General features: G+C 37.3%; 3 protein-coding genes across 3 annotated transcripts; 1 reads left to right on the top strand and 2 right to left on the bottom strand.

Annotated features, from left to right (window-relative positions):
- Positions 1–534: 534 nt before the first annotated feature.
- Positions 535–2059, top strand: GCK72_001796 (uncharacterized protein; the record flags this gene model as incomplete). Its single annotated transcript, XM_053723128.1, has 3 exons — positions 535–1227; positions 1328–1848; positions 1927–2059. 3 exons carry the CDS (start codon positions 535–537, stop codon positions 2057–2059), a joined length of 1347 nt encoding a protein of 448 aa, XP_053591773.1.
- Positions 2060–4354: 2295 nt separating this feature from the next.
- On the bottom strand, positions 4355–5286 carry GCK72_001797 (uncharacterized protein; the record flags this gene model as incomplete). Its single annotated transcript, XM_053723129.1, has 3 exons — positions 4355–4415; positions 4489–5180; positions 5224–5286. The coding sequence occupies 3 exons, from the start codon at positions 5284–5286 to the stop codon at positions 4355–4357; spliced, it is 816 nt and encodes a 271-aa protein (XP_053591774.1).
- Positions 5287–6777: 1491 nt separating this feature from the next.
- Positions 6778–15021, bottom strand: GCK72_001798 (uncharacterized protein; the record flags this gene model as incomplete). The annotated part of the gene is made up of 25 exons (XM_053723130.1): positions 6778–6950; positions 6997–7119; positions 7167–7554; positions 7679–7766; positions 7824–8053; positions 8110–8230; positions 8281–8537; positions 8587–8681; positions 8726–9134; positions 9227–9424; positions 9470–9715; positions 9767–9862; positions 9911–10081; positions 10134–10370; positions 10445–10684; positions 10737–11051; positions 11108–11279; positions 11348–11738; positions 11789–12038; positions 12083–12625; positions 12728–13078; positions 13543–13647; positions 13698–14061; positions 14107–14237; positions 14878–15021. 25 exons carry the CDS (start codon positions 15019–15021, stop codon positions 6778–6780), a joined length of 5838 nt encoding a protein of 1945 aa, XP_053591775.1.
- Positions 15022–19833: the final 4812 nt, after the last annotated feature.

The following is a 19833-nucleotide window of genomic DNA, read 5'->3' on the forward strand; positions in this document are numbered from 1 at the left end:
CCAAATCAAATATTTTTCTTCCAAATTTTGCACTTTTGCACTTTTGCACTTATTTGGTGTGGTTAGATGTGCAGGTCTTATAACACATGAGCTCCGCCCTCTTTTGCGTGGCGCGAAGTCGGATTTTTTGTTTGTGCTTCATTTCGAAATAGTCGGTTTTAAAAGAGGAAGTTCGCATCGGGCGGAAACTTGAAAATTCGATAATTTCACAATAGTTTCTTTCTGTTCCAGTATTTTCAGCGGGTGTTTCGTTTCCTTTCTTATCAGTTATTGCGGTATGATTATTTTTCATAGTTTTCTGACAGACTAGTTAATTATCCCCAAATCTTTGAGAGTGCGTTTCTCACACAGATGATGCATTCTTCAAACTTCATGTTTCAGTTATAGACCGTGTCGATGTGTAATTTCCATATCCATCATAGTCATTATAAAAGGTCTAACTAGTGGAAGGAAGTCTATCATCTTTTTTGTTTGTTCAATCGATTTATTTTCTGGCGTGGATATAAAGTATTCATTGTATTGTTTTTCAGAAAAATGCGTGAAGTAATCTCAGTTCACATTGGTCAAGCAGGAGTCCAAATCGGAAATGCGTGTTGGGAGCTTTATTGCCTCGAACACGGAATTCAACCCGATGGAAAGATGCCAACAGAATCAACAATTCAAGGAGAGTCCTTCACAACTTTCTTCTCGGATACCGGATCTGGACACTATGTACCCAGATCTATTTTCGTTGATCTCGAACCAACTGTCATTGATGAAATTCGTACTGGACAATACAAGAAATTGTTCCATCCAGAACAAATGATTACTGGAAAAGAAGATGCAGCTAATAATTATGCACGTGGACATTATACAGTTGGAAAAGAACTAATTGATACTGTACTCGATAGAATTCGTCGTCTCGCTGACAATTGTAGTGGACTTCAAGGATTCTTTGTGTTCCATTCATTTGGTGGAGGAACTGGATCTGGATTTACTTCACTTCTTATGGAACGCCTCTCCGTGGACTATGGAAAGAAATCGAAACTCGAATTCTCTGTCTATCCGGCTCCACAAGTCTCCACTGCTGTCGTTGAGCCATACAACTCAATTCTCACTACTCATACTACATTGGAGCACTCAGATTGTGCTTTCATGGTTGACAATGAGGCTATCTACGACATCTGTCGCAGAAATTTGGATGTTGGACGCCCAAGCTACACAAATCTCAACAGAATCATCTCACAGGTTAGTACTTTTATTCACTCAGCGCCTGTGAACAAAACGGCTACATGTATTTCAGTCTATATTTAAAAAAAAATATTATTTCATTGCCATTTCTTTTCAGGTTGTGTCATCGATTACTGCCTCCTTGAGATTTGACGGAGCTCTCAATGTTGACTTGAACGAATTCCAAACTAACCTGGTTCCATACCCAAGAATTCATTTCCCACTCGCCGCCTACACTCCACTCATCTCTGCTGAAAAAGCTTATCACGAGGCTCTCTCTGTTAGTGATATCACCAATAGCTGTTTCGAACCAGCCAACCAAATGGTTAAATGTGATCCAAGACAAGGAAAATACATGGCTGTTTGCCTCTTGTATCGCGGAGATGTTGTTCCAAAGGATGTGAATACGGCCATCGCTGCAATCAAGACCAAGAGAACTATTCAATTCGTTGATTGGTGCCCAACTGGATTCAAAGTAGGAATCAACTATCAGCCACCAACTGTGGTTCCAGGAGGAGATCTTGCCAAGGTGCCACGTGCCGTTTGCATGCTCTCCAATACCACAGCAATTGCTGAGGCCTGGTCTCGTTTGGACTACAAGTTCGACTTGATGTATGCCAAACGTGCCTTTGTTCACTGGTTAGTATTATTACTGAATCCGCAGTTTGTTCGGATCGTTCTTCTACTTCTCTATATGTCGTCATTAAATTTTTTCAGGTACGTTGGAGAAGGAATGGAGGAAGGAGAGTTCACTGAGGCACGTGAGGATATGGCTGCTCTTGAGAAGGATTACGAGGAGGTCGGAGCCGATTCAAACGATGCTGCCCAAGATGAGGGAGAAGAATATTAAGCTCCCAAAACATGTATTGTATTTGTTTTTGCAGTCTAAATATAAAGACCATAAACGCTTGTAAAATAAAGTTTTTGTGACTTTTTAACATTGAAGAGGATTCCATTAATTGAAAATTAGGGAAGAACACACGAAGTCAGATGATAAACTACTAATGTATCGAACGGAATATTTAAATATATAAGACAGGCCAAATTTGAAAATTTTTTTTCGTCGTCTGTTTTTTTTCACAAATTTTCAACTTTCCTGTGAGTTTTCACAGAAAAAATTGAGTGTTGCGAAATTCCAAGAATTGATGTGGAAATTGAATGAATCTCCCAAAATTGTTATAAAACGGAAAAATTTTAGAACTTCTGGGAAATTCAACAGGATTTCTACGAAATTACAGTTTTTCCTCAACTGGTTTGTAGAAACTGATTAAGGTCAGCTGTCAATTTGATTTTTTGAAACAGTTTCAAAAAGAGTGACGTAAAAATTCGACCAGTTTTTATTGAAAAAAACAAACACAGAAACGTAACAGTTACACTTTTGTGAAAAACATAAAAGAAAAGTACGTGAAAATTAGAATAATTTTGATTTCACGTGACGAACTCGGGCCTTCCCAAAATCGAAACTGTTACAACTCTGGGAATTATCCACGTATCGTTGTGTATGAGTTTCAGAGAGCTACCTGAAATTAAAAACGAATAGAACGTATTGACACAAAAAAAGAAAACGACAAACCTCATTGTGACTTAGAAGACCATTTTGTAAGATATCAACATAAACCAATAACAACGATAGATTGATATAAATAGAATTTCGCTTCAAACACAATATAATATATCTGAAAATCTGAAAGGGTTATTCTTGAAACCGTAATCGTTAAGTTACCTTCTAAACACTATTGAGTAGTCCAATTAGCATTTTAAAAACCCAAGTAAGAACTTGGGAATTGAAAATTAGATGAAAAATCTGCAAATTTGTGGTTGTTTCTTACCTGGATTCAATAATTTTCTCTGGAATAGGCATATTGCAATGTATAGAGCTATATCTCATATCACATCAAGCAGCAAATTTACCAGCAAGAAGGAATAAAACAAATCATCAAAACAAATGACGTGTCACTCAAAAAACAAAGGACGTTTTTCAACGTGGCTTGTTATTTAAAATTCTGCCACGTTTATAAAAAAATACATTCTGGAAAGAAAACCACGTTTTGATGATTTGTTTTATTCCTTCCTGCTGGTAAATTTGCTGCTTGATGTGATATGAGATATAGCTCTATACATTGCAATATGCCTATTCCAGAGAAAATTATTGAATCCAGGGAACCACAAATTTGCTGATTTTTCATCTAATTTTCAATTCCCAAGTTCTTACTTGGGTTTTTAAAATGCTAATTGGACTACTCAATAGTGTTTAGAAGGTAACTTAACGATTACGGTTTCAAGAATAACCCTTTCAGATTTTCAGATATATTATATTGTGTTTGAAGCGAAATTCTATTTATATCAATCTATCGTTGTTATTGGTTTATGTTGATATCTTACAAAATGGTCTTCTAAGTCACAATGAGGTTTGTCGTTTTCTTTTTTTGTGTCAATACGTTCTATTCGTTTTTAATTTCAGGTAGCTCTCTGAAACTCATACACAACGATACGTGGATAATTCCCAGAGTTGTAACAGTTTCGATTTTGGGAAGGCCCGAGTTCGTCACGTGAAATCAAAATTATTCTAATTTTCACGTACTTTTCTTTTATGTTTTTCACAAAAGTGTAACTGTTACGTTTCTGTGTTTGTCTTTTTAAAATTCCTTTAATAAAATTTTTGTGAACATTGTTCCAGTCTAACCAACTTGTCGTTAATCAAATCCTAATAAAGATAAAGTTTCTAGTATGAGTTAACTTTTCCAGAAAAATTTGACTAGCTGAGAATTCATAAAACTCTGTTAAAAATCACATACTTTTCAAAAGTCCGCCAGATTTTAACAATTACGAGTTTCCCATTTTTTGCCAAATACAAAGAGAAAACTGTCGAGGAAAAAAAATTTTCAAATTTGGCCTGTCTTATATGTTCACAGACTATTCGGAATTCATTTTAAAAGAAAGTCGATTGCGCCCTTCAACATTTCTCTCCACTCGATACCGGGTTTATAGAATTGGAAAAGTAGAGCGACATTACTTATGTCTTGACGTGTTTTTGAGATAACATGGCAGATGGATAACAAATCACTGAAACGGGAAGGTGCATTGTGCTGATAAGTCATTTGACAGTATTTTAGCAGGAGGGAGGAATGCAGTCTTTGATGACAGTTCAATAGTAGACGACCGGTTTCAGACATGTTCGGAACATCTGAAATCCAATCAAATAAGAACTGAAATATATATCTGGAAAGCTAAACTATTCTACTATCACATTTTCAAGACACAAAACAAAAAAAAACTAACATACCCGGGTTGCATATGAAAATCATATTCAGAAGCAGAAACTCTTCTTGTGTTATCCTCAATTCACTCAATTTACCGATCATTCGGCATTTGATTCCAAGCTCTAATTGTGGAAAATGTTTGGGAATAATATCAATATCAGTTGGGAATACATCAGTCCCTTCTGGAAATGTGATGAATCCCATTTTACGAGAATAGCAATGCATTGCCGTCGACAATATAGCACAATTCAGATATGCACTTTTGAGAAATGCCTTTGAATCAGATGACGTCATCATTTTCACAAAATCCAATTTCTTCAAGTAATCGATAGTTGAAATCTGAGTCATGAACTCATAATCATAGTAATTATATCGAGTATCCAATGATTTCGGTTTGAATTGAATGGTTTCAGCATCGGTAACTTTTTCAAATGATATATTATCCAACGATGATTCATAATTCTCAAGAATAATTCTTTTCTCAATTTCCAGTTGATGCAATAATGGGACTACATCGAAAAATCTAATTTTCTCTTGATTTTCAATCATTCCTGCTCGAATACATTGTTGAAAACGACATAATCTACAATCGTAATGGACGATTTCATTTGCATTTTTGTAGCAAATCTCATTGTTTTCACACTCTCTCAACGGAGTTTGTAATGTTTTTACTCGGCGGAAAAACATTTTGCAAGCATTGCAACAAGGAGCCTGAAAATCCTTACATTCGGAAAATATGAAACTCTAGACTTACTCCATAATTGAATAATTCTGAAGGTTTATAGCAGATCTGGCATGTTTTCTGATCTTTGTCCATCGCGAAGCACTAAGAGAAATCCAAAGATAACGTATATGCATATGATGAATAATAATCACGAAGATGATCTGTATAGTCGGGCGGAAAACCAAAATACCAAACACCTTTCAAGAGAACAGAATGTGTAACCAAATGAAAATCTGCAAAATAAGATTGCCCTTGGATTCACACAGGAGGTAGTTAGTCATCTTTTCCAAGTATTATACTGCACTTAGTTTTCTCATAGAGATCATAGAGATCGAAAAGAAATTTGGGGGAGGGGGATATAATATGGCAAGATTAAGTATGCGAAAGTAGGCGTCTAGCAGTTAAAAATATAATTTCTGAAGCGAAAACCGTAAATAAGGAATAGAAAAAGAGAAATTCACCGGTGATAATAAGGGGGAAAGGGAAAGGGAAAAAAGGGGGAAATTACACCGGATATTCTGAAAAATTGAACAATTCTTAGAAGTTGATGGCAAATAGAAGTAGAGAAAAGAGTGAATATTGAAAAGAGGTGGGAAGAAAATAAAGAAGGGAATGCGCTCCGCCTATTATACTGCACTTCGTTTTCTCATAGAGATCATAGAGATCGAAAAGAAATTTGGGGGAGGGGGATATAATATGGCAAGATTAAGTATGCGAAAGTAGGCGTCTAGCAGTTAAAAATATAATTTCTGCTCCAAGGGTTTGCAAAGAAAGTTAATTTACAGTTTGAGACTCTCGACTACATGAATCGGTTTTTTGTTAATCAAAGAATTACAGTGAAAAAAACAGACTCTCAATTATCGGTGAAAAAGATATTGAAAAGGGAAATAGACAGGAAAAAAATAAGTATTTTTGATGAATTTTCTTCTGTTTTCATCAATGAACTACATCAGTTTCCGTTATAAAAAATGGAAAAAAAATCTGCAAAATTATTCAGACAAGAGCTCGATAAGTTTATCTAGACTTATGTGTTATTAAGATAAAACGATGTAATTATAAAGAAAAAAAGTCTTATTGGAATGATGAAATCGAGTTTTGCCTTGAGTTCAGAAAAACAAAACAACTCCGAGTCAGATAGTGAGAAAGCAAACAAAAAAGAAAGCAAAAACTAGATTTATGCTTTGTTGGCTGGACGTTTGTTACTAAAAATGTGGTAAATTTGAAGTGAGTTCATTCATTTTTCATATTCAACAATAGATATTTTCAAAAAAAGAAACATAACAGAAAGACAGAAGATAGAGAAGAAGTTTGAAAGAATCGTTGGGACAGAAAAATAGAAAAAAGCCATGCAAGAAGAAGCGAAAACCGTAAATAAGGAATAGAAAAAGAGAAATTCACCGGTGATAATAAGGAGGAAAGGGAAAGGGAAAAAGGGGGAAATTACACCGGATATTCTGAAAAATTGAAAAATTCTTAGAAGTTGATAGCAAATAGAAATAGAGAAAAGAGTGGATATTGAAAAGAGGTGGGAAAAAAAAGGGAACGCGCTCCGCCCACTATTTCTTGGGTTTAGTCAGTAACTGGCTAGTTGAAGTTAGATGGTATTGCATGCGCCGCATCATGATCTTCTTTGTTTCGACCGTCATCTAACTTTCCATTTGCCTGATAATACATTGATACAATCTTCCTCCAATCGATTACTGTCTCTATATTCCAATCGGCTGAACGACCGAGTTCCGCACGTTGACCGCCCATTTCTGTGAAATGATTTGGAATTGAAATCAAAACTGAAATCTAATTTACCTCCTCCTTCATCTGGTCTCATAGTCGGACTTGCACGTCCTTGTTGTCCTCCGCCCATTGAGAATGCATCAATGTTCTCTTCAAATCGGAGATCATCTTGAGCTTTTCGAGTCATGCATCGTACTGAAAATATAGAATGTATCTCCTGTTTGATCAGGGTTAAAACTCACATCGGTTCTTCCAAGCAACTCGAACCACAATCAAAAACTTTGTCAGCATATTGATTGGCGATGGTGTCGCACTTCTTTTATTCATTTGTCTAATCAGTATTGCTCTTCCGAATTTCCATTCTTTATCTGATTGTGCTTGAATTCTTTGGTACGTATCGGACATCATAGCAATCAGCAGATTGATCAAAACAATCAACGTGACCATCATGTATATTCCAAATAGTAGTTTCAGTATAATTTTCGCAAAGTCTGGAACTAAATGAAGCGGTGGCATACTGTCAGGTTCCACAAGTCCGAATAGTGAGAAAAAGAGCATTTCAAGAGTTTGTTCTGGACTGGCGAGACGCATCAACTCGGCACTGTCTTCATCGACTGGTTGATAGGCTGGCTGAAAAACGACGAAATACGAGAAACGAATTGGAGTAAACTCATTTATAATGAAGATTGAATGAAAATAACTCCTGCGGTTTTTGACTTTGATAGGTTAATGAAATGTTTTCAAATTGCTATACCTGGAAAATACTTGTGACGTGCAATGTGAATCCAGCAACGAACAACAGAAGAATCACCAGGAAACGAGCCAAATCGTACATGAGATCTCTGTAATATTTTGTTGGATGTTTTGATCTGTAAATCAATTATTTTTGATAGACTTACCGAATGATGATTGCCCATGGTCCAAACAAATGATGCACTGTCAGAAAATCGAGATATTCAACAAATGCAAAAAGGAGAGCAAACGCGAATAATTGATTCTTCAAGTACAACATTGTTCGAGCGAAATGAAGTTTTTCGTCGTTATCCAAATGAGTGAGAAAGACTGCCGGAAGAAGGAATGCGAGAACATGAACAGCTATTGCCATTGCAGATAATACAAGGATTAACACCTGGAAATAGAGAAAAAAAGTAGATGATGGACTCGACTGAGATTTTGAATCCTTACCTTAACAATTCCTAATCCAGATCCTCCACCGACTGTCGACAATTCTGACACCAAATTTCCAGATAACCATAGCAAAAGAAGCCATTCCACAGGGTTTGGGACCACAGAAGTTACTTCATATCTTAAGAATTCATGTTTCTATTTGACAATTCAATTAGAATAACAACTCACATTTTATGAGTGATATTGAGCACTACGATTGTGAGAAGAATGGTGAAATAGACATGAGACACAATGTGACAGACGAATTTAATGATCGGAGCTCGGCCGATTCTACTATCCAATGGAAGAGAAAAATAGAACCAGGCTGGTGGACAAATCAATACGAATAGAGAGAAAGCCACGAATTTTCCGAATGACCAATCGACACGGGCAGTCCAAACTTCTGTTAGATAACGTTGGACAGACGCGTATGATACAACTTCTTTCTGGAAACAAATGCATTCATTTGATCCATTTTGATTTCTGTATTCCTACCTGCTCATTTTCAATCAGAACATCTAACAAAGGTCTCCCTCGATTATCCTTTGCTTTCAGAAGAAGTGCAGCATTGTATTCCGTAGCAGTAATACCTGAAGCAGGTCCAGGTTTCCCCTTTTCCGAAAACTCAACTTACCCAACAACTCGACAGCCATATTCTCACTGAATACTGCCACATTCAACAGATCTTTCGCTCGTTCTTTCTCTTTCTCTGACATATCTCGATACAATGCAGACAATTTGACAGCAGTCTCAATAGGAGCAGGTGATTGGAGAATGAATTCTTGGAGTGGTTCATTATCATTCGTTTTTCCACAAACCATCAGATCGAATATAAACTTTCGATCCTCCATTAATTGATGAGTATCATGTTTTTGTTTCAAAAGGAATCTCAGACATTCGATATGATTGTGGGCAGCAGCGAAGCAGAGTGGAACTTTTCCTTCTTTTGTTTCTGCTAGAGGATCTGCTGACGAATCGATGAAGAGTTTGACTACACTCAGGTGACCAGCACGGGTAGCGAAATGAAGTCCAGTCCATCCGTTCTGGAAGAAAGATCTCAATCAATTATCCTGTTCATTTTAAGCCATCCGCATCTACAGATACTTGAAGAGACTATGTCTTCCCGAACACTTACCTGATCCATAACATTGATATTAGATCCCTGAGCAATCAACAGAGAAACCATTTCGTAGTGTCCATTCTGTGCTGCCAAATGAAGTGGAGTTCTTCCTCTCCAATCTTTTGCATGTTGTTGTTGAGTTGATCTGGATAGGAGCATTCCCACTACGGCAATGTGTCCTTGTTGAGCAGCCAGGTGGAGAGGGATAACGTTCTGAAGTAAACAAAATTAATCTCTTAATTTATATCTCACACTTACCATAGTAGTACTGGTTGCATCCACCTGTACACCCTGATTCAACAACATTCGAACTAAACTGTCGTGTCCACTTTGAGCTGCCAAATGGAGTGGAGTAAAACCGTATTCCGTAGAGAACTCTTTATTGACGTGATGATTGTAAATAGGGGGTTCTGATCTGACAGTTGCTTGAACATGCTTCAACATCTCATTCACAAAATCTGAGTTTCCATAGAAAGCAGCGATGTGTAGGGCGTTGAGTCCAGTCTGAAAACAGTTTCGATGCGTTAAATCAAACCGTAAACTGTAACCACTTACCTTTCTGGAGCATCTTTTCCATAAAATTTTGTCAAATGCCTCCAGAATTGAAATGAATCCATTTTTCGCGCCAAGATGAAGAGCAGTCATTCCGTGCTGAAAGAAAGAAAGCGTTCAAATTGACCCTAGAGTCTTAGAGCTTACCGAATTCTCATCTTCTGCATTTGCTCCGTTTTCCAAAAGAATTTTCACAATATTCGCATGTCCTCCAGCAGCTGCCATATGAAGAGTTGTAGCTTCCAGGGTTTTCGTTTTTGCTTGAATAACCATCGGTTTATCGATCATCATCAATTCTCTGACTACTGCCAAACTTCCCTGAAAAAGAAGAAATTAAAATTTTTTACTTAAAAAATGAGCTGCTTTTTACCTTCATTGCTGCAATATGTGCACAAGTGAATCCATTATGATCAATTGCTGTCAGCACACTCCTATTGTTATTTCTCATTTTTAAGAACAACTTGACAACATCTGGGAAATCATTTTCAGCAGCCAAATGGAGCGGAGTCTGTCCCTTGTCATCTCGAGCATTCGGATTGGCTCCGAGAGCAAGAAGAGTTTGAGAAACGGCTAGCTGTCCGAATTTCGCCGCGAAATGGAGAGCAGTCTGGAACAAATGATAACTTCAGTTTGTATAAGATTTGTCTTAGATATTATCTAAAAAGTAAACAGACACTATACCTGATTATCCAAAGTGATAGCTTCTAATGATGCTCCATGATCTTGTACCAACACATTAACCACTTTAACATGCCCATTTTGTGCTGCCAAGTGTAATGGAGCCTCTCCAGTTTTCGATTTACTGTTAACGAATGCCTTGTGTTGTAAAAGAAGATGGACTATCGACAGATGACCATTGAATGCAGCAAGATGGAGGGCAGTACGACCCATTTCGTCAAACACGTCAATACGAGCATGGTGCTGAAAAAGGAAGTGAACTATTATTCAGTCGATGCTCCTGATCAAAACTCACTTTCAACAGAATATTAGCAACTCCAAGATGACCTCTCGCACATGCTTCCAAAAGTGGGGACCATCCGTTTTTACTCTGTTTATTCTGCACAATCTGCACCGCTCCTGCTCCAATTTTGTTGACCATTGCCAGAAGAACAGCCTGGTTTCCAGATCTTGCAGCCATATGCATTGCAGTTTCATTTGCATTCAGTGAAGGCATTTCAACCATTCCACCGTAATCAATCAAAAGATTCACTAGTTTTGCATCTTCACCCGGGAAATGTAATTGACGATGTTCGATTTCAGCGGCGTAGTGGAGAGCAGTGAATCCATCCTGTAAAAGATAATTGTCTAATTCAAGACTTCCCTTCTCTATTAAATAAAACATACAGAAGTTCTGTGATTGACATGTTCTTTCAACTGTTCTGGTGTCAAAATCTCGGACAAATGCTTTAGAATCATGGAAGCCGCTTCAAAATTGCACGACTTGGCAGCTACTTGAAGAGGAGTTTCACCAATTTTTGAACATATTTGGGAGTCGGCATTCTCGTTGAGAAGGAGTCTGAGACACATTTCATTACTTCAGGTTCTCTACACTTACCCTGATATTAATCTCAGTCTCTAACTCACCTCATTATCTCTTTATTTCCATTTCTCGCTGCAATATGCAAACAAGTCTCTCCATCAACTTGTGCAACATCTGGCTGTCCTCCACTTTTCAGCAACATCATCGCACAATCTCTACTCTCTGGTCCATTTAAACTAGCCGCAATATGCAATGCAGTCTGACCCAACTCTCCTCCTTTCACATGGATGTCTGCCCCATTTCCAAGTAATGTCTCTACAACAGATGCCTTTCCAGACTGTACTGCCACGTGGAGTGCTGTGTAGTTATCCCGTGTTCTGACGTCTACATTTGTTCCTCGGAGTATCAACATCTTGACGACGTCGTTGAAACCAGCAGCAGCTGCCGAGTGAAGTCCCAATGCTCCTTTCTTGTTGGGCATCATAAGGGGGACACCTAGAAGTCATGACGTTGAAACATTTAAGACAGATTCTCTCGAAACTAACCTCTTTTCAAAAATGCCAGCGCAGTACTTGTATGCCCTGAACATGCAGCAATATGAAGTAAAGTTGATCCATCTCTAGTTCTGGCCCTGATCGATCCTCCGAATTTATCTATTAGAGACTCTACCATCTGGGTATCTCCTCTCTCAGCTGCCACGTGAACAGGAGTTTTGTCTTCCTTGTCATGAATATTCGCATCTGCTCGAAGCTTGAACATTATTTTCAGCATTCCTTGGTCACCAACTTCAGCTACCTGAAATGGAATGAAATTGGCTATGATACAAAAACCAACAGTACCTCATGAAGAGGTGTTCTTCCAACTAAATTCTGAATATTCGCATTGTCACATCCAGCTGCAATGGCCGTCCGAACTGCTTCAATACTTCCACTTCTAGCTGCTAAATGAAGTAAAGTGTCTCCGTTTCCATCTGCTTTCTTTGTCTGCTCATCCGTCGGTCCTGACAGTAACAATTCAACGATATTCACATTTCCAAATTTGAATGCCAAATGAATTGGAAGTGATCCTTCTCCATCTTCAGCCATCCGTTGATCCGTATCTTCCAGAATTCTTTTGACTATCGGGAACGCTTTTTTCGATTTTCTTTCACACGCCACGTGGATTGCCAACTGCTTCTTGGGTCCGGCCCCTTTTCTGAGTAGCTCAGAATATCTTTTCAAAATGAGTTCAAGAGTTTCCACACTAGAATACATCGCAGCGATATGTGTAGCATTTCGTCCGTCTTTTGTTATGTAATCAACTCGAGCTCCCTTTCGAATCATTTTATCAACGATCTGATCTTTTCCGGCTTTAACGGCAAGAAGGAAAGCAGTGAATCCGTGCTGAAAACAAGAAACAGTAATTTAAAACATAAGTTATTCTGTTTTTGTATACACGATTTTCCCAGTACCCAGATATGACTATTTCATCTTTCAAAAACTCACATTATCAGCCATACTGAAATCACTTCTCTTGATTGTTTCCATCTCAATTTCCACATTAACCCACTCGTCTCTTTTTGCAAAATAAAGTATTTTTGTTTGTGGATCGGCCATTGCCAAATCTTCAGTTGACATCTCTTCATGAGACGATGCATGGGAAGTGATACTTTCTCGAAAAGGCGGTTTCCCAAGAGTTGCTCCATGAGGTGGGGTCACACTGTCACGACTTGGTTGTTTGGGAACAAATATGACACGAGAGTTCTTTCCTATTTGGAGATGAGTTGACGAACGACGTAGTGTCGGAATCGGGCGACCAGGAGTGTTGGGATCAGCTCCGTCAGTATTCAGAAGCTCCTGAAAATATGATAGTTGGGAAAATAAAAATATATTTCACTTCACTGAAATAGTATGTTATTTTCTTACCTCCAAACTTCCAGTTTTGCCTAAAAACCATTCACGCCTGGTAGTAGATTTGGTCTTTTTGACTAATCTTTTAGTCGGGGTCATTTTCTTCCGAATAGAAGTAGAACTCCCATAGATGCCGACTCAAATGAAACTCTTTTTCTGGGAGTTTTATTTTATCTCAAACTCATAAAATCCCTCTCTCATCCCACACATAGCGTCCGTTTAATGTAACTAGAGCTATAAAAAGTACACATTTGTTTCCAGAAAAAAACTAATTACACAGTTTTTATTCTCAAATGTATCTATTTAATGACTACCAATAAAAGGTTGGTTGGGATAATGGGAGAGGTCTGAGTATTTCGCAATGATACAATCTCATTTTCAGAAGGATGAAAAACAATTAAAGTACTTACCGTAAGACCCAATTGCTTCAATTCTAACGGATCCTTGTCTCTCAAAAGTTGCTCAATCATTCCCACTCTGTTCGACATTTCATTATCATCGAATGATCGAGAACGCTGAAAAAAATATTGTCCAAACGTTTGTCTAACTGCCCAGATGTCTTTACCTTTGGTGTCTCTTCTCTCCTTCTGTATATCTTTTGATACGTCACTCCTTTCATATCTTCCAATGCCGTTCCCAGAATTCCCTGCCTTGTCTGTGGCTCCTCACTCGCTTGTTCCAATTCTTCCACCATTTTATTCATTTCCCGTAATCCACGTGCCAGAATTCCTCCCCCTCCACCACTTCTTCTTTGTCTTAAGAATTCATGTCGATCGTCGTCAGCTGATTTCGGTCTATGTTCCCAACCAGCTACGGTAGATCCAGAACTCTCCCGAGATGCAGATGGATCATAAGGTCGATGTGTACCCGATGGAGGAGCATGGGGTCGAGTGGAAGTGGTTGTGATTTCTCTGGATTGCCGACGCCGTCTACAAAGTTTGTGAAATCTTATTCTGTATTGTTCATACGCTTACCTTATAAACCTTCCTGATTCAGTTCTATGTGATGAATGTTCTGTTTGATGTGTAGTTGAAGTTGTTGTTGGACCACCGGGTATATTGACAATTGAGACATGTGATGGACCAGGTTGCGAGTGTGGAAGCATCTGAAATTACATTGACTCTCGGTTATAATACATCTTCGCAGTCTCAATGCACCAAGTACACCAATTTCCTTCCATTATTCTTCAATCCTTTCTCCATACAAAAAATAAAACACAATAGTTCATAAGACCTCCCAAAAGTAGTTTTCTCTTCTAAGTGCAACCAACCCAGCAAGCCCAATATTCATACCCATCAAACACCACTTTTCATATTTCCTCATCCACTTTTCTTCTCCATGGATATTCTGAATATTTTCGTATCTGTTTGTTGCCAAGAGTAACAAAAAAGAAAGATGAAAAAGTGGGTATGGGGGAAGAAATTTTGACGAAAAACGGATACGCCCCTCTCCTCTACACCCTCATATACTAAATAATTGGAGGGGACCTCAAGAGGCAAAGAAGAGTAAAAACAAAAAAGAAATAATACAAGAAAAAGATGCTGGAATATGAAGTTTTCATGACTTTATAGTTCCAAACCTAGTTTTTTAAATGAATGAGAATGTGTCAAACTTTAGTATTTTTATCGAAATGGATTATTGAAACCAACTCAAACTGTCACCTGCGAAAAACAAAGACACTTTCTCTTCAATTTCAATATTTAATGCAACTATAATTGTGAGATTGAAAATACTTTCAGACTTACTTGTATTGGCTGTCTCCTTGATCCCAGATGCCTAACTGGAACTGGTATTGTATCAATATCAACATCTTCTGATTGTCGTCTATCTCTTTTTGTAGATGCCTCTCGTAATGCTCTTCCAAGAATTCCGCCACGTGGCGAATCCATATTTGGTATATTTTTGACTTCGTGATGATTCACCGGGTTGAAATTGAGTAGAGATAATAAAAATATAACTAATATTATATTGAAGGGGCTAATTTTGCTGAAAAATATTTACTTTTGAAGGGAAAATTCAATTTTCGAAAAAGGAGAGATTGAAGTCAAAGAGTGTAAGAAAAATTTCTGGAAAAAAGTGCAAGAGGGGCTGTTCGAAAAATATGAATTCAGACCAGTGATTTTGAGATTTGAAAAATGAACTTTCAGTCCAACCACTCAGAATGGAAATGTTCGAAATGAAAAAAAAACCACAAAAGTCTATTACGAAATAAGTAGAAAAATAGAAGAAAAAGAAAAAGATTCAGAAAATATGTGGGAGTGAAGGTATTTAGAAGGTACTACTACTAACAATAGAGACATAGAAAACTAGGTATATGGAAGAATGGAAATGTTCAGATGGATTCGTTTGCAGGTTCAATTATTGGAAGTACTTTGTCACAACTTGGACGAACAGAGACACAGATGGATTCAGTTGAAGAGACAACTATATTGAGCCAATCATTGAGATAGTCTCAAAATACTTGTCGTTGAGGTAAACAAGATTCGAAATTTCGGAATAGAGGAACCTAGACGTGTATAAAAGTTGAAATCTAGAAAAGTATTATAATATTCACTAGAAAATTTTTAAAGTGATTTGAGCAATTTCGAGTGCAACAGAAAAAAAGTTCAAACAATTTAATTTTTTGTACCAAAAGAATACATGTTTTGGGAACTATGGGAAGATCCTTTACCGATAGATAATGAAATATTATATCAGACAGAAATAAAACTATGCCATCAATTGGATATAACAGTCTGGCACGAAATTTGACAAGAGGAAAAACCAGAATATATAAGTACATGGAAGTACAGTGTGATGAGAAAAATCTTCTCGAGTATCTCGAGAGATCGTGAAAATTTCGACTTGTTCAAATTTCAAAAATAATTTTTTGAATCTATCTTCAATTCTGTCCATCTAGTCTAGCCATCGTGTCGTCGGCAACCAGTAGACCCTTCTAAAGTAATAGGTAGCCGTTGTGCGTTGCCGGGGTTGAAGAAAAAAAGAGAGCAGGTGGGGGGACCCTGGAGCCCAAAATGACCATTTCCGGTCAAGAGAGAAGAAGGGTTTGGGATAGGAGGGACATTTGGGAAAAGAGACAGAAATTGTGAAGAAGAGAAGCAAAAAAGTAAAAGTAGAAGTAGAAAACGTTGACGATTCGTTCAAAAAGAAGTCTAAAAAGAAAAAAAGAAAAGAAAGAAGGCGGAGTTTGGAAGAAAACATCTGGAAGAGTATGCAGAATCACATAATTAAAAGGAAAGGATTCTGGAGGTTTAGGGAGTTTTTAATGTGATGTGAAAGGTGACATAATGGTTAAGTACTCAAACACCCGGGAGGTTTCGAGGGAACCCGGTCATTAGGGAAACGAGAAGGGGCAGAATGTACTTTCAAAAAATGTTCGTTTCTTGTTGGGAAAAGGTAAGGGAGAAAGCTCATAGAACTTTGAATTTTTAATACTGACTTACATGCTTTGATATGAAGTTGTAACAAATTTGAATAAAAATTGAATAACAAATTGAAAAAATTGAATAAAAATAAAAATTCCTGGATACAACCATTCGTTTCAAACAAACCGGATGACATAAAACACGGAACTGTTTCTAGTTGTTTCTGTGAAGTTTCAATGGAAAATTGGAACATAAAAGATGATTTATGGGACGACTTAATTATTACTCTTAGTTTGAATACTGTTGAACAAACTGTAAATCTTTCGAAAAAATGTTTTTCAAGAGAAGGGAATTCCGAAAGTTCATTTGGAATAGAAACTATTAAAACCTGGAAATAACGCCCAATGCTATTTCTTCTCCTGACCATTGAAACAAGGGAGACTTTCTCCGGATTGACAAACACACAGAGGTTCAGAACTTCAGAAGTTCATTCAGATTGAACTTTAATTCCACGTCATTCCTCCTCTTCTGACCCTAAAAATCAGGATTTCTGTCAGTCATTTTTCTCATTTTTCCTCATTTTCATCCACCTACATACAAGCAGACAGACATCACATAGTAGTCATAGTACTAACCTTTCCATCTTCTTTTCCACAAAAATGTACTAAAGGGTAAAAAGAAGGAAATCTCAAAAAACGGAGAGCAAAAAGAGAAGAGTACTAGCGGAAACACGCAGGTTACAAGAAGAAATATAGAGGGAAAGAAACTTATAAAGGAGGTTGCCAAATGGAAATGTATATTTTTATACCTGAGAAGAATGGAAAAGATGCTGGAGATTCTGTAAGGTTGAGATATTTATGAAAATATAGATGTTGCAGGTTTCAAAACTTTTAGTTTTATAGATTGATAACAAGACGCAACATTCGAGCAGCTGTACTGATAAATTAAAGAGGAACCAGACGGATAGTATATACGGAGTGTTTGCAGTGTGCTCTCCCCGCTATTACTTCATTTACAGAGCTCTGAATGCGATCGTTCATCGATGTCTGAAGTTCTATCATCCAATTGTTAATCCACAAGTGTGTACAGACTTCAAAAACTTCATTGAACGATATCCTGTCGTCATAAATTATTGTTATCCTATACAATGTATTTCTCGTGTTCAAGAAAAACTGACACTCTTTTTTACAGAACGATCGTGTCGGAATGGTTCCCACGCATAACTTTTGAGACGAAAGTGTGTTGTATTGTTGCCGGAAAAGGAGAAAAAGACTTCTTCTCAGCTCCGACAGATGCCAGAGATGTCGTAGCATGAAGAATTATTTGATATAATAGATTCCTTATATTTATTCAGACATCACGTCCACTTAATGTTTTAAGTAAATCGTCGTTATGACTCTTATGACTCTAAATTATCACACAACCCTGCTGAATCAAAATATCAGGGAGCTCTTCCCGTTTCTTCATTTTAGTTATTGATAACAGATCTCTATTTTATCTTGTCACCAAGCGAATCCTGTTTCGTAACTGTGCTCATTACCATCATCTGACACCAGTGCCGTTCTCTTCCATGACAGATGCTGCCCTTTCAACATGTTATTGTCGAACTCTTATACTTTTTCTGATCAATTTGAAAGTTTTTTGTGCAGTTCTGCAAATAGAAATGAGTTTGGAGGTCAGCCATCTGTCCTCCTTTCTTCTTTTTTCAAAAATTTATTATGAGAAGCGGAAAAGAGAGACTCGGATAGATTTGTATCATAACATCAGTAAGTTTTGGAGGTCATACTTGAAAAATACTTCAAGGTTACCAAGAAACAAAGATTGAAACATCCTTGGCTGCTTATACATTCGAGCAAGTGTCCAAATTCTCAACCATTTTAGTTTCGAAGCTAGTTTGTTTGAGATCCTTTGAAAACCCTCGAAATTCTTCCATTAGTATGTAAAAGTAGACTCAGAGCTGACTAAACAAGTGCTACAGTATGCTCTGAAAACAACTCGAAAAACATGTTTTCATTTTTCATTTACTCTCGCTTTTTGCCTGTTTTTGATCGTAAATATGTTTTCTGTAATGTTAATATTTTAATGCATTGTTATTATTCATACCCAGACATCGAATATACCAAAACTACAGTACCCATTCTCCCTCTTCTTCTTGCCTTCTTTTCCTCCACTCCGGTTCGTTTCTTCTCCGCCCTCTTTTTTCCTTTTTCTGCTAATCGAATCAAAACCTCCGTTCTTCTTTTCTCTCGATCATTTCGTTTCATTTCTGAGTTGCTCCGCCGTTTCTCTCTTTTTTAAATATGAATTTTACGTGCTCGAACGTATTTCCAGATATGCAGATTGAGATAGATTAGTAGTTATTGAAACATCTAGATATCGATGCAGGAATGAAGATTGTGTTTCCGGAGAAAACTAACACAAACTGTTTTTACACAAAAAGCTGATGCACACACAGAATCACAATAGCTCTTCATTCCCTTAGTCTTATTTTCTTTGTATCTCTTTTCGGTTTTTCAATTTCATAACTCTTATCATCACAATCACATGGAACCCTTCTTCTTTTCTCGCCACAGACTTTGTTTCACTCAACGAATTCACATCAGCTCACAACTAATAACTTTCGAGAATGAATTCAATCCAACAGACATTCATTAGAGCTTCTAAGCACACAAACAGACAATCAAGGTCATCTCAAACTACAGACAACATGTGGCAGATGCTCAATCTACTGCATTCGTTCTCTCCAAACTATCTGATACATCTCAATAGATTTCGGTGCACACGAAATAATCTTTTCTCCATTCTCTCCATCTCTCTCTATTGCACATTTCCTTTAACTTTAACATTTTTATCTTCACAATCGCATTCATTCCTCTTTTTCTTTGTTTTCCCAAAGAATTTTTCGCTCTGATCCCTATTTTTTTACCGCCACGTATATGCATTTCCACACTTTTCATTGGTTCATCCTCTTGTTTTCTTATAACTACCCACATAAAGTGCATTACCATCTTTTTCTTCAACTTTTTCCTCCAGGGGCCACCCTCTTTCCATACTTTTCTCTTTTATTTCTCCTCCGTATTTACAGTATATTTGTGGTCGTGTGCTTGCTAAGAGGGTGAATGAAAATGATTCATCGGGTCGTCACAATTGTGGGGAATGCATGAAATAATGCTTTTTGTAAAGAGAAGATTTCTAGAATCTTTTGAGAGTCTTTTGGTTTCAATGTTTGATTGAATCTTGTCTTGTGATTCTGTTTTTTTGATTTTCTGATTTCAGAAATTTTACAACACTGTATACCTTCATGCGTTAGCTGAGTGCTCATTTGAGACTTTCGTC

The sequence above is a fragment of the Caenorhabditis remanei genome, chromosome I, assembly GCF_010183535.1.
Source record: "Caenorhabditis remanei strain PX506 chromosome I, whole genome shotgun sequence".
In the NCBI taxonomy this organism is placed as follows: domain Eukaryota; kingdom Metazoa; phylum Nematoda; class Chromadorea; order Rhabditida; family Rhabditidae; genus Caenorhabditis; species Caenorhabditis remanei.